Source organism: Megascapheus bottae, chromosome 14, assembly GCF_031878675.1.
Source record: "Megascapheus bottae isolate mThoBot1 chromosome 14, mThoBot2.hap1, whole genome shotgun sequence".
Lineage (NCBI taxonomy): Eukaryota > Metazoa > Chordata > Mammalia > Rodentia > Geomyidae > Megascapheus > Megascapheus bottae.
Window position 1 is genome coordinate 10,888,492 of NC_143522.1, and position 14,485 is coordinate 10,902,976.

Consider the following 14,485-nt stretch of genomic DNA (forward strand, 5'->3'; position numbering starts at 1 on the left):
ACACTCGTCATCACAATCTAGAAGTCATCAGACAGAGCCCAAATCCGCCACAAACCAGAATGCACTCCTCTAGGGGCAGAGGTGTCCTCTACCTCTCCTTCTGCACTCTCTTTCCCAAGACTAGTTTAGAAATAAGGTACATGGGCTCAAGAAACCCTCACCTTTAATATTAATAAGAAGTGCAGTCCCCGGGTGATCACAGCCCAGACTACACAGAACTTGAAAGAATGATCCAGACTTTGATATCAAATATGAAAAAGTAACAGGCAGGACGGGTGGGGAGACAGACAAACCTGGAAGGCCCAGGGCCAAGCTCCTACCAGTTCCATCCCCGACAAGGACAATCACGCCTATTTATTAGGCCACAATGATATAAGCTCCCCCACCCCCAAATCCCTGCATGTGTGCGTGGGTAACATGGAGGGGTTTAGCTTTTTCCACTCAAGGCCAGCATTCTGTTACTTGAGTCACACTTTCACTTCTGACTGCCTTTTTTTTCCTGCTGGTTAATTGGAGATGAAAGTTTCTACCATTAGCTAGACAACAGCGGCTCACATCTGTAATCCTAGCTACTCAGGAGGCTGAGATCCAAGGATCATGGTTTGAAGTCAGCCTAGACAGGAAAGTCTGTGAGACTCTTAAGATCAATAAACAACTCAAAAAAGCCAAAAGTGGTGCTGTGGCTCAAGTGGTAGAGTGCTCAATCATGAGAAAAGCAGCTCAGGGTCAGAGCCCAGGGCCAGAGTTCCAACCATATTCCTCACATCTCACTGGCCTGAATAGCTAGGATTGTGGGTGTGTTCTCTCTCTCTCTCTCTCTCTCTCTCTCTCTCTCTCTCTCTCTCTCTCTCTCTCTCTCTCTCTCTCTCTCTCTCTCTGTCTCTGTCTCTCTCTCTCTCTCTCTCTCTCTCTCTCTCTGTCTCTCTCTCTCTCTCTCTCTCTCTCTCTCTCTCTCTCTCTCCTCTCTCTATCACACACACACACACCACACACACACACACACACACTTCTTTTTTTATGTACTAGTATTTATTGACTAAACTTGAAGGGAAATATTTTACAAGTCATTAATCATACAAAAATATTTCTTCGTATTTTATACTTGATTATATACTTAAAAATGTGTTTCCCTTTCCAAAATGTAATACTCATGAAGGAATTATCTGTTAGATTACTGTAGAGGTGTCCATGAGTATTTATTTGTATGTGGATCAAAGAAGACCATTACTACATTACAAATTATGAATACTCAGGATGACACACACACTTCTTTATCTGTGAGAGGAGCTAAATGAAATCCCAAATGACCTATTTGTCAATAATGTAAAAAATAAGACAGCACTGGTGGCTCACACCTGTAATCCTAGCTACTCAGGAGGCTGAGATCTGCAGATCATGGCTCAAAGCCAGCCCAGGCACAAAAGGACCAGAAACTCTTATCTCTAATTAACCTCTAGAAAATAGGAAGTGGGGCTTGGCTCAAGGTAGGGCAGTAGCCTTGAGCTTAAGAGCTCAGGAACAGCTCCCAGGATGAGTTTAAGCCCCATAACCCACAAGGTTATGGGATTTTCCTCTCCTGGTTGGTTTCAAATAGCAATCCTCAGATCTCAGCCTCCTACAGGAATAAGCCACCAGTGCCCAGATTGCAGGGAACCTTCTAGCTATGTCAGCCTCAGAAATCCTCTGATCAAGTGAATATGGGGAAGCCGGGAGTTTGGCCTAGTGGTAGAGTGCTTGCCTGGCATGCACGAAGACCCAGGTTCAATTCCTCAGTAGCACATACATAGAAAAAAGCCAGAAGTGGTGCTGAGGCTCAAGTGGTAGAGCTCTAGCCTTGAGAAAGTCCAAGGACAGTGCTCAGGCCCTGAGCTCAAGCCCAGGACTGGCAAAGAAAAAAAGAGAAAGAAAGAAAGGAAGGAAGGAAGGAAGGAAGGAAGGAAGGAAGGAAGGAAGGAAGGAAGAAAGAAAGAAAGAAAGAAAGAAAGAAAGACAGACAGACAGGCTGAAGTTGCTCTTCTTATATTGTTAGAAGTAGAACTAAATGAGATGATGTATTCTGAGTCCAAAGACAAGGAGAGGGGTGGGATGTCCTCCTCCTCCCCACCCTCTCCAGGTCCTCAGGCCCTGAGCTCAAGCCCATGACTGGCAAAAAAGAAAAAAGAAGAGAGAGAGAGAGAATAAGGGGGTTTAAAATGGGATGGGGCAGGGCGGCAAACAATTCTACTGAGCCAATTTGTAACTCACATATAAATTTAGACCAAAGCAATAAACCTGGTACAACTCTAGTTCAATAGAACAGGGGGAGAGAAAGTATGGATAGTCAGTCAGACAGACAGACAGACAGACACAGATAGATAGACAGCTAGCATCATCAAGGACCTCAGACTTCAGGTGGCATGAATGGTCCGATGTCCTGAATCCTGGACGTAGCATCACTTCTACTCTTGGACAGATAACGTCTGAAATTCAGGTTCTAGAACCTAGATCAATCACTGCTATCAAATAGCTGCACGAATTCAAGGGAAAGAAAGGAGCGTGTGCCTGGTGTGAGGAGGAGGTCCGGTGGGAGGGAAGAAGTACAGAAATGCCGTGTCTATGTATGGGGCCCTAGGCATGGCACTGCTTTGGCTCATGCCCTGTGCTCCATGACAACTCTCCCCATCAACAGACTGCAGTCTATGGCGCCGACACATCCACCCCATTGCTCCAAGCTCCCCTCTTCCAAGGAAACCACACAATGCTGTTAAGGCTGGAACCCCACAGAATCTTCCTCCCTGGACCGGCCTTCCTGATCTCGCCTCCTGTAGCCTGCAAGCCCCACAAGCACAACTCTCAGATTACTCAGAGGTTCCTCTGCGGAAGGAACATGAGAGAAGGAAGAGGAAAGTCCCTGTGGGAGCCTGGCACTTCAGGAGGCAAGCCATTTTCCAACCTGCTTTAGGAAGATTCCCAAAGAAAGGGATCCCCCTCCCCACCCCCAGGCAAGAGGCTGCATGGATTGCTCCCCGCAGGAGGGAGTATTCTAGAAAAAGCCCAAAGAAGCATCCAGGTCCAGCACAGCTGTTTTCTCCTACTTGTCTTCTTTCTCAGTTCCAACTTTAGCAAGGAAAAGGCACCCGGCTGCTCCAAGTAACACATGAGGCCTCCCGCACACAGGAGGCTGCTAGCGGCCACAGCGGGCCACCACCTGGCCTTCTCACCTCTCAGGCCTCAGCCCTGCAGAAGAGGCCCCAGGAGCCCCCACTGCCCCTTGTATAACCTCAGTAACCATGCAAGAGAAAGTGGGGCTCCCCAGGAGAGGTATAAAATGTGGGGAGAGGATTCCTGAGCAGATGGACACACAAGTACCAGCCATCCTGGGGCAGACACTCACAGCAGTAGTGATTTGTTAGGCCTTCCCCTCCCCTGCCCCCCAGGAGTTAATTTGCTTCCAGCAGATTCCATTAATGACCTTCCAGACCCAGGGCCCAGAGGAGGGGCCTTGGAGGAACTGCTGAGTCAGCAGGCAGAAGTTGGGGAGGGTGGGGGAGAAGCCCAATGTCTTGCACCCAGCCCTTTGCCCAGGGCTTCTATTTGACCAGCTTAGAATAACTATTTGCTAAGCTTGCTAAGCCCATGAACGTCGGCACCCTGCAACCATGTATAGAGAGAAGACTTATGAACCTTGACCCCTACCACACACCTCAGTGACACCTCAGTGGCCAGCCGGGAACTGACACAATGCAGGGAAAAGAGAAGAAGCTCACATAAAATAATTTTGTCTTCCTACTGGCAAGCAGGAAGCAAAAGTCAAAACTATAAATCTGACCCTTTCTGCAACTAGGAATCTGCACAGGCCTAGGGAGGAGCATGGAACTTTGAGTTTCAATTATAAGAAAATGTGACTCTTTCCACCTCTATTACTATTATGACAACAACAGTAGACCTCTCTCTCTTTCTCTCCCCTTACCCCCAGCCAGTATTAGGGTTTGAATTCAGGGCCTCGTATTTGCTTGACTTACTTGCTGGTTGGTGCTCTACCACTTGAGCACCAGCAAGGCTTTTTGCTGGTTAATTGGACATAATTGTTTCAAGTATTTGCCTGCCCGGACTGGCTCCAAACCAAGATTCTCAGATTTCAGCCTCCTGAAATACACAGGGTTACAGGCATGAGTCACTAACACCTGGCCCTAAAATTTTTGTTGTGAGAGTTCTTACGATTTATGTATCTTTTCTGAACATTTTGTGATAAATCCATGAATAAAGGCAGGCTTGCTGTGCTGCTAAACAACACTATCTGCAAACATACATTTTAATGCTAAGTGCATATTTGATGACATGAATTCTTATTAGTTATTAATTCAGAAATTAATCATATTAATTTGGATGAGATTGTGACTATTTTCTAATAAGCCTTATTTTTATGCATACATTCTGAAATATTTATACAAAATGATGTCTAGGATTTAGTCCACAGACCTCCTGGTATGGGAAGGTAAGAGATAGGCCACAGGTGAGACTAGACTGCCTATAACATTGGTGACAGATTCTGTTTTGTTTCTGTCACTTGGTTGTTTTTTTTTAATTGTTTCCTTTTGCTAATATTTTATATTGAGCATTGTAAAGCTTGATATATCAAAGAGTAATCCATTGATGTTTGGTGATTTTAATTGGTTATTTATTTACATATACATCTAGCAAGCAATCTTTCGCTTGAGCCACACCCCTCCCCCAGCCCTTTTTGCTTTTAGATTATTATTCAGATAGGGTCTCACTTTTCTTGCCAGTCTCAGTAAGTGATCCTCATTCCTATGCCTCCTGCATAGCTGAGGTGACAGGTACAAGCCACCACACCCAGCTTATTGATTAAGACATGGTCACGCTAACTTTTTTGCCCAGGCTGGCCTCAACCCACAATCTTCCTGAAGTCCACCTCCCAAGTTGCTGGGATTACAGGTGTGAGCCACCACACCCAGCTATATACACATCTCTAAATAATGTGTTTTTAACTGCTATTTGCCTTTTGAGTTTTCAACTTTATCATCTCCCCAGAAAGGAAGATTGGATTTACCTGTCTCTACCACACCCTTTCCAGCCTCCTATTTTCTACTTGCCTGCCTAAATCTATCACTTATCTTTCTGTCTATGTGTCTTTCTGTCCATCTACCTAACTATTCATCTAGCACCTTCCCTCCTCTCTCTCGCTGTTTATGCTTTTCAATAGATATGTTTACTTCCTATGATTGCTATTTATATAAACTGCAATTATGAAAGTTTATCTAGATTAGGTCCTATTCTGTATCATGTCTCCCTTTGTATTCTCTAGAATAATTGTCTCCTTCAATTCATTTGTGCAATATTAGATGTACCCAACACTCATTCAACCCCCAACTTCTCCCTAAGCTCTCAAAACATGTAAGATGAATGCCTTGCCCATTTTGAGGATGGACTCGTACCCGTGATGGTAGAAGTGATCTTTGCAAAATACTTGATGATGGGAAGACAATGTAATTGCTTTGATAAATCCCAACAATACCCAGTAACCACTCAGAACAGGAGTACTCCCAAATCACACGTCTCAGAGGGGCCAGGTGTATGAGAGCTTCCCTGGCCACCTTACTGTACACTGTTGTCCACCCCCTCCCCAGCGCCCTGCTCTAGCCACCTCTACAGACCTATGGCTAGCCCTCTGATGGACTGGCTGACTTACTTTCCCATTTTGCCCATGCACTGGAGCACATCCAGAACCCCCGAGAACACTGAGTGATCGAGATGTGTCGAAGTCATAAAAGAATGGTCAAATCCCAGGGCTTCAGAAAACAGTCTCACATTCCCATGATGGAGGGAGAAGAAAAATCCTTTAAAGATATACGATTCCAGCCAGGCATCAGAGCCCAACCCCTGCAATCCTAGCTACTCAGGAAGCTGAGAGCTGAGGCGCGTGCTTAAAGCTAGCCCAGGCAGGAAAAGTCCATGAGATTCTTTTGGAGATTTTGTTTGTTTGCTTGGTTGGTTGGTTAGTTTTGGGTTTTGCCAGTCCTGGGGCTTGAGCTCAGGGCCTGAGCACTGTTCTTGGGCTTTCTCAAGGCTAGAGCTCTACCACTTGAGCCACAGCACCACCTTGGTACCTTGTGTGGTACCAAGGAATCGAACCGGGGTCTTTGTGCATGCTAGGCTAGCACTCTACCACTAGGCCAGACTCCCAGCCCCCATGAGATCCTTATCACCAATTAACCAAGAAAAAAAAAAAAAAGCCAGAAGTGGGGGTATGGCTCAAGTTGTAGAATGCCAACCCTGAGAGAAAAAACAAAGCAAGAGCACTAGGATGTGAATTCAAGCCCCAGTACCAGTAGGTGCGCACACACACACATACACACACACACACACACTTGCTGTGTCCTGTATGTACCGTGTGTGTATCTCTGTGTGTACATGTGTGTATCCTTAGGCTTTTCAAGCAAATAAGCTACTTCAAATTCCAAGACAGATGGCCCTTCATTTCACTTTTATTCCCGCTCATCCATCCCACGCCTGAGATGTCCTGGAACCTGTTAGGCCCAGGGCTGGGAAACCTGCCCAGGAGTCCCAGGAGACAGCGTAGGGTAACCACCAAGCTGATGGTCACTGCTACCTGCAAATTTGAAAGCAAGAGATTATGAAGAAAAGAAAGGGAAGTCAGCACATGGATAAGAAACAGGTTTAAAACTCCTTCATGGGCTGCAACCAGCCAAGGGAAGCTGGCACCAGAGAAAAATTAATTTCATGATCCTGCTGCTTTTGTTTGGGAATTTCAGGACTCTTTATTAAAAAGGAAAGAAAGTCATGGATGTGTTAAAAAAAAAAAATAAGTGAATGTGTGATTGAACACTCCCTGGTCTAGAATGATTGGATAACAAGTCAACAGAGTTTGCTTCAAATGTACACTTGAAGCATCTACTATATGCCAGGCAGACCTTGAGAGAGATCTAAGACTCAATTCCTCCTGTGACCCTCAAAGACATGGCTCCCTGGAAGTCACCAAAGCCAAATGTATGAACAAAAAGCCCTGTGCCTGGAGAAGGTGCAGGTCTAGAAACCGGCAAAATGTACAAGACAGGAGTCAGGGAGGAAGGGAGGCAGAGGAAGTGGGAAGTCCATGGAGGCATGATGGCAGCCCAGGGTCTGGGGAGAGCAGGAGGGATGGATGCTGAACTGGGCTGTCAGCGGAGGCCCTCCCCATTCTGCAGCCCTGGACACCCTCCCCACAGCACACTGCCAGCTTCTGGCTGTGCACGGGCACAGGCCCGGCTACTCCCTCTGTGCCCTGCATATGCCACTCCTCCTCAGCACCACCACAGAGAGGCATCTGAGGCCCCCTGCAAGAGGCCAAATCCACACCCATGCACCTCACCTCCCTCCACCACCACCCAAAACACCGTGCTGTGTGTTCAGCCATTGCGCCCCTCCCCACCTCTCTTCTGCTCCATGCAGGGGTTCAGTCTTACTGACTGCTGTATCCCCTCCCCCTACAGTGCCTGGCACAGAGTAGGAGCTCAATAAATAATTGATGGATGAGTTCAGGAAAAGTACCTGTAATGCTTCAGTGATTTAGGTTGTTTATTGCTGTCCCCTCCTCTAGGATTAAAAATTGATATGAGAGACAATCAAGTGTTTGTGGCTCTCTGCAGGATTGGCATTCAATAAGTAGTAGGTGGATGGATGGATGGATGGATGGATGGATGGATGAAAAAACAGACAGGTGGGTGGATGGATGGTAGGTAGATGGACAGATTCTATCATCAGTAGGAACCATCAAAGGGATAAAGAAATTAAGCTGGTCAGGGCAGGGGGGATGGGTTGGAGGTGTGGTTCAGGTGGTAGAGTGCCAGTGCCAGCCAATAAATAAGTGTCAGATGCCACATTTGAGTCCTGGTCTCTGAAGAAAAAAAAAAAAGGCTGAGGCATGTTATCCTAGCTACTCAGGAGGCTGAGAGTCCAAAGCCAGCCTGGACATGAATCTTCAATTTATCACCCAAAAAAAGCTGGGGGAGGAGGCCTGGCTGAAGCGGCAGAACACTACATATGAACAACAAAAAAAGCTCAGGGCCTGAGGCTCAAGCCTAATTAGGATGGCCTAATGCAGACTGAGATCTCAAATGGGAGGTTAGAGCTAGGGCTGGCATCCAGACACGAGGCGAAGAGAAGTCAATGGACCTTGGGTCCTAACTTGAGGGAGGAGTCAAAGGTGCTGGAAGACTTTTGTGTGGATGCCAGGTGACCCAGAGAACACAGCAGGTTGTAGGGCCTCCGTTGGGAGGGAATGTACAGGAAGTGGGAGAGTTCAGAAAAGGAAGGAGGATGATTGGATCACTGGTAGAGGTGGAGCCAGGGAAATCCACTCATTCACTTAGCTTTTGAGCCTCCACCCTACCCAAGGCAGTTACTAGGTGCTAAGATAGACTTAGTCTTAAGCAAGATCCTATCTCCACAAATAGTGCAGGCAGCGCTATGCACCCACATGCATGGGAGAGACAGAGACAGGAGAATCACATACCAAGGCTGTCTCCAGGGAAGAATGCAAGAACATAGCTGAAAAATAGCTACAGAATAAAAAGACTGAGAACTTGGTATAAATGAGAAAGGAGGAATAGAGAGGGGAGAGGGGAGGAGGAAGGAAAGGGAGAGGAGAGGAAAGAAGAAGAGAGAGAGGAGGAAGAGTGAAGGGTTGAGGAGGAAGAGGAGAAACAAGAAGGGGAGGCATGAAGAGGAGGAGCAGCAGGGGAGAGCAGGGGGAAGGAGGGAGGAGGAGAAAGGGGAAGAGGAGGAGGAGGAAGAGGAGGGAGAGGAGGAGGAAGACCTGAAGAGGTGCTTTGCCATGCTGAGGCAGAGGATGGTGACCAGAGCGTTTCCCAGGGCCTCTATTTTCCTGAGCACATCTAGGGTGAAACCATCAGGTGTCCCAAGGAAGTGGAAAAACAAGAAAACCACCACTGGCTGCTGCAGGAAAGAAAGAGGAAGGGCTGGGGCGGCGATCAGGGTGAATGGGACACAACATGGTGGAAACTGACTGTGATAAGGGCCCGACCAAGGTAGGCAGAGTATGGCATACTTTATGAAATACATGTACATGTGTATATAATTACCTCCCCACCCTGTCACCCAGGCCTGGAGACTAGAAGCAGTAGTTGATGCCCTGTCAGAGCTGGATACAAGCCAGGTGGTGGCATCCAAGTGTTTGATTTTGATTAAGTGTGATAGGTGGTGCAGGTTGTCATTTCTTGGTTTAACCAGGCACAGACCTGCTCTGCCCCTTCCCACAGGCTCCACCCGTTTCCATCTGCTCCCATTACAGCCTCCCCACTCAGCAAATGAATCTGTACCCAGCCTGCCATAGCTTAAATAACTCCCCAGCACCTGAGGACCAACAGCAAACTTTTGACAGAGGTGTTTATAACCAGACTCTCCTTCTCCATTTTGGGGGGTGGCAGTACCAAGGTTTGAACTCTGGCAAGCTTTCTAACACTGGAGCCAAGACTTCAGCCATTTGCATTGGTTCTTTTTCAGATAGGATTTCATACTTCTTCTTTTTCTTTTTTAATCTTGGCCTGGCCTGACCCCAGACCATGATCCTCCAATTTATTCCTCCCTTGCGACTAGGAACACAGAAGTATAATAATATGTTTGGCTTTTATTGATCAAGATATAATATTTTTTGTGCCAGTCCTGGGCTTGAGCTCAGGGCCTGAGCACTGTCCTTGGAATTTCTCAAGGCTAGAGCTCTACCATTTGAGCCTCAGCACCACTTCCAGCTTTTTTTCTATGTATGTGGTACCAAGGAATTGAACCCGGGTCTTCGTGCATGCTAGGCAAGCACTCTACCACTAGGCCAAACTTCCGGCCCGAGATAGAATCTTTTTTGCGCAGACTGAGCCACTTGTACCTAACCTATAACACTCCTGTCCAGGGTCCTCTCTCCTCCTGAGATGATGCTTCAAAAAAGAGAAAAAGGGAACAGAAGGAAGAGGAAAAGGAGGAGGAGAAAGAAAAGGCATGGAAAACATTTTATTTTCTCAGCTATAAAAGAAAGTTAAGCCAGGCACTAGTGGCTACAACTGTAGCTATTCAGGAGGCTGAGATCTAAGGATCATGGTTTGAAGCCAGCCAGGGCAGAAAAGTCCTCATAAGACTCTTATCTCCAATTAACGACTCAAAACCCAGTGCTCAAGTGGTAGAGTGCTAGCCTTGAGCACAAAGACAGTGCCCAGACCCTGAGTTCAAGCCCCACAACTGACCATACATACATACATACATACATAACCTAGCTAGCCATTGTTGGCTCACATCTGAAGTCAGTTATTAAGGAAGTTGAGAGTAGAAGAAATGTTCTTAGGACATCATCTCCAAAGCAATCAGCAAAGAGCTAGAATGGGGTTATGGCTGAAGCCGTAGATTACCAGTGAAGCAAGTGTGAGATCTTGAGTTCAGACTCATATTGGCATTTTTAAAAGATGGATCAAGGCACAGCTCCAGTAGTAGTACTGGGGGGAGGGATGAAGGGATACCTAGTCTCCTCTAAGCAGTCTAAACAATTACAAAGGTGCCTGCTTATGACTTGTTAAACCGGGTAATTGATAAGTGGAGATGCTTCCTATATTTTCTGTAGATTTGCCATCTTCCATAGTAAAAAGCTGTAATAATAGCAATAAACACTTAGATGTGCTAACTAAATATCACGTTTCTGATGGAGCTCATGGACCCTCAAATAAGTATTAACCTTTGCTAAAAACAAAACAAACAAAAGCAAAAAACTAGCCAGGTGCCAGTGGCTCACCCCAGTAATCCTAGCTACTCAGGAGGCTGAGATTTGAGTGTCACAGTTCAAAGCTAGCCTGAGCAAGAAAGTCCCCAAGACTCTTATCTCCAATTAACCACCAGAAAACCAGAAGTGGCACTATGGCTTTAAGTAGTAGAGTGCAGCCAGGTGCAGTGACTCCCACCTGTAATCCTAGCTATTCAGGAGGCTGAGATCTGAGGATTGTGGCTCAAAGCCAGCCTGGGCACTAAAGAACATGAGACTCTTATCTCCATTCAATCACTAGAAAATGGCAAGTGGGACTGTGGCTCCAGGGGTAGGGTGTCAGCATTGAACTGAAGAGCTCAGGGACAACGCCCAGGCCCAGAGTTCAAGACCCATGACCCCCACACAAAAAAAACCCAAGTGATAGGGCAGGCACTCTACCACTTGGGCCACGCCCCCACTGCCCTCCCCGGGCTTCAAAGCATCTCCACTTTCCTTCTGATCCCACATTCCACGCCAGTGGCATGTTCGTGGGTACAGCTTTATAAAAGTCTGCACACGTTCAGAAACTGCCTTCTTTTTTGTTGTTGTTGTTGTGTTTTTTTAATTCCTCAATATTTTCTTCCTTCTTGTTGGCTGGTTGGTTGAACCCCTGAATGCAAACCCGGCGCTGGGGAGTGTGGCTTGTACTTGGAGTTGGACATCTGGCACTAGGCCCCCTCCTCCTGCCAGCCCTGGCTCTTGGTGACTGTCAATTAGGGTGATCAAGTGGGCTGGGGCCCAGGGCTCCTCAGTTATACCACTGTGCAGCCCAAAGGAAACTATCTTGGCCTTCAAAGCACTTGGCACCCTGGGAGCCCTCACGGGGAGGGTATCGTTGTTGGATGCCCTTTAAGGAGCATGCGCGTTACATATCCGGGCATTAGCATCCAAAGGCACAGCCTGGTTGGCTGGCCCAGACAGCTTGTTTCAGGCTCAGCTGCCCCCTTCCTGTAGGACCCTACAACCACATTATGAGAACCCAAAGGAATGATGGGAGCCAGGAGAGGCAGCAAAGGGAAGAAAGCAAAGCAATTTGCAGCAGCAAAACTTTTCAAGGCTGGAGAAGGGTAAGTCACTGGGGGCTGGAGGATGGGGGGGCGGGCGGTAAAGGGAAAGCCTTCTCCGCTAGTGGTTTATCTTTTATGCCTTGTTTCTATTCTTGTTTTTATTCTCTACATTTAACTCAGAAACACCTTCCTAGAACTCACTCAGCCTTCCCTTCTCAGGCTCCATTGCTAAATCTCTCTGTAGCTGCGAGGGAATTTTTTAGAACATGAGCTGGATCCAAGTCATTTCCTAACTTAAACTCTTCCACAGCTGCTTACTGCTTTGAGGATAAAGTTCTCAATCCTTACAAATGGCCTACAAGGCCCTGTATGTTCTGGTCTTTCCTGAGCTCTCCTATCAGGTCACAAGCCAGGAATCCCTCATTCTCTAGTGCTCCAGCCTCATGGCCTTCTCTTAGGTCCTCCAACTGCCATAGGACCTTTGTACATGCTATTCCCACTATCTGGCATATTTCTTGCTCAAGGACACTTTCCCTCTACACACAATACCAAAACAGTTCCCCTACTCACTCATATTTTCCTGGGCTTTTGGATATAAACATATATCCCATTTTTTATTTATCTGTTTGTGATTGTGGGACTCATATCTGTCTCCCCAGATAAACAGTGAGATCTATGAACCAAGAGTTCATATCCTTTGGTCTGCCAGGAACACAGCAGCTGACACCCTGTATATGCTCAATTAATGCAGGATAAATGCCTAGCAGCTAGCTGTCTGCAGACACAGGTGGGTGAAGAGATAAAAATGAGAGGTAAACTGCAGAGCTTCTCAGAGCACATAGCCTTGGACTGTGTGGGGGTGGGGGGAGGGAACACCCCAAGACTTCATGCTATCTCACATAAATAAGCCCATCCCCAAAGACAAGGAGAATGTGACTTACCTCTTGGGGACCGAGGAGGATGCGTAGGAACCAGGGGAAAGAAAGGGCAGAGTGGGGGGCATGCCCACCTTCTCCATGCCTCTCTTTTATCTCCCTTTCTATTTGGACGCAAAGAGAGGCGGGCAGCGGCCCCAGGTGACAGAGCTCTTCTCTCTCAGGAGCCGCAGAGCCAGGCGGCTGGCTGGGTTATCTCTGAGCTCCGCTCCCCCAGAGAGGCGTATGGGGGCGGGCAGGAAGATTGAGAACCGTCCACTCCGAAAACAGGCTGGCTTTCTACTTGGTTATCAGACACATGTCCATTCACGGGATGTAAAACAAGCTGAAGTTGGGACTCTGCCTGAGCTACTGAGGCTCATCAATTACACCACGTGGAAAGAAAGGAAGAAAGAAGAAGAAGAAGAGGGGGGAACTTTTGATGGTTAAAAATAACACAGGGGTCTGGTGTTTGGGAGATCCGGAGCCTGGAATGTCAGCTCGTCAAGCACAGGGCCCTGCCTGCCACCAGAAGTGGGTACACACACACACACACACACGCACACACACACACACACCAGCCCAGCCAGCTCACAGGCCAGGGATGAACTTGGTACCAGCCTGTGGCCACTCCCCCCAACAGTGGTGGCACAGCCAGCCTGGGAGGTCTGCCCAGAAGACCACCTGCGCACCTGCACTCCCTTCCCTAACTATGGGGTAGGATTTTTGGTGGGTGGGGCAGGGAAGTCATTCACAAAATACATGCTGGCCATTCTAAGAGCCTTCGGGATATTCGTTCTTCTAACAGCCTTACAAAAGCAGAAGTTCTCTTTTTCTGCTATACAGATGTGGAAACTGAGGCACAGAGCTTGTGAAGCCTTAGGTCATGAAAGTTGCATTGGAACCCAGAACCTGGCTCCTGAGCCTGAACCCAAGTCACAAGTCACTCCCACAACTGGCTTGCCACCCACCTGCTCCCTGGAATGGAAAAATCTTGAGCTCACAAGAACTATAGGGCCCCAGAACTTCCCAAGAAATTGGGCATCCCAGCCTCACAAAGAAAGCTAGCTCTCTTCAAAAGGGAGTGGCTGGGGGAGGGGTTTCCTCCTTCAGGTAAGTCCCTTCCACCCACCCAGAAGAAAGTGCAGTATCTTAGAAACCTGCAACATCCTGTCCTATTGGACCTTAAGAAACTCATTCCTGGACCACCAGGCCTGTAGCTACAGGGGTCAACACGTGCAGGCGCCTCCTTGATTCCATCTCTGTAGTGTGCTTTATTTACACCATGTGCTGGCTCCATGTTACGTCCCCTCCCCCATCCCCGGGCTAGTACCCAACACATATCACAAAGGACTTAATTCCAGCCACTGGACAGAGCAGTAGCTGATCTGGGAGCCAGTGGCTCGTGTCCATAATCTTAGATACTTGGGAGGCTGAAATCAGAGGATCACGATTTGATTTGAAACCAGCCCGGGCAGACAAATCTGAGAGACTCTTATCTACAATTAACCAGCAAAAGCTGGAGGTGGCTAGGTGAGACATAAGACCAAGGAGAGAAATAAGAGTTAGCAGAACATTTTTCTTCCTGAGGATTTGAAAAGCTACCATAGGAGTGATGGGAGACTACCTATAGCCACTCTTCTGGGTCTGAGCGAGTGTTGTTTTCGAGTTCACTTTATCCAGACCAGCTCAAGCAAAGCAGGTAAAGCATGTGAGGCAACCCTTGGCAATAATGGACGACTGTCCTAGGGATTAAAAGTTCCTCT

At 47.4% G+C, this 14,485-nt stretch overlaps 1 protein-coding gene and 1 long non-coding RNA gene across 5 annotated transcripts in view; one reads left to right on the plus strand and one right to left on the minus strand.

Moving 5' to 3' along the window:
• The window catches only part of Dpf3 (double PHD fingers 3), a 232,638-nt gene that overhangs the window by 200,029 nt on the left and 18,124 nt on the right, over window positions 1-14,485 (minus strand). Inside the window, exon 1 of one of the 4 annotated variants that reach the window (XR_016537567.1) lies at window positions 12,747-12,833. The exons of 1 other annotated variant lie outside the window; for it this stretch is intronic. Coding sequence is in view for 2 of the 3 variants with exons in the window: in XM_090344409.1 (XP_090200535.1) it covers window positions 12,747-12,823 (77 nt within the window). In the remaining variant the exon portion in view is untranslated. Of the gene's footprint in view, window positions 1-12,746; window positions 12,835-14,485 lie in introns of those variants that run through there. 2 more of the 4 variants (XM_090344409.1, XM_090344411.1) reach the window with 2 other exon arrangements.
• LOC150054651 (uncharacterized) lies at window positions 11,763-13,877 on the plus strand. Its single transcript, XR_016537568.1, has 3 exons — window positions 11,763-11,865; window positions 12,465-12,592; window positions 13,566-13,877. It is a non-coding gene; the product is annotated as an uncharacterized LOC150054651 (long non-coding RNA).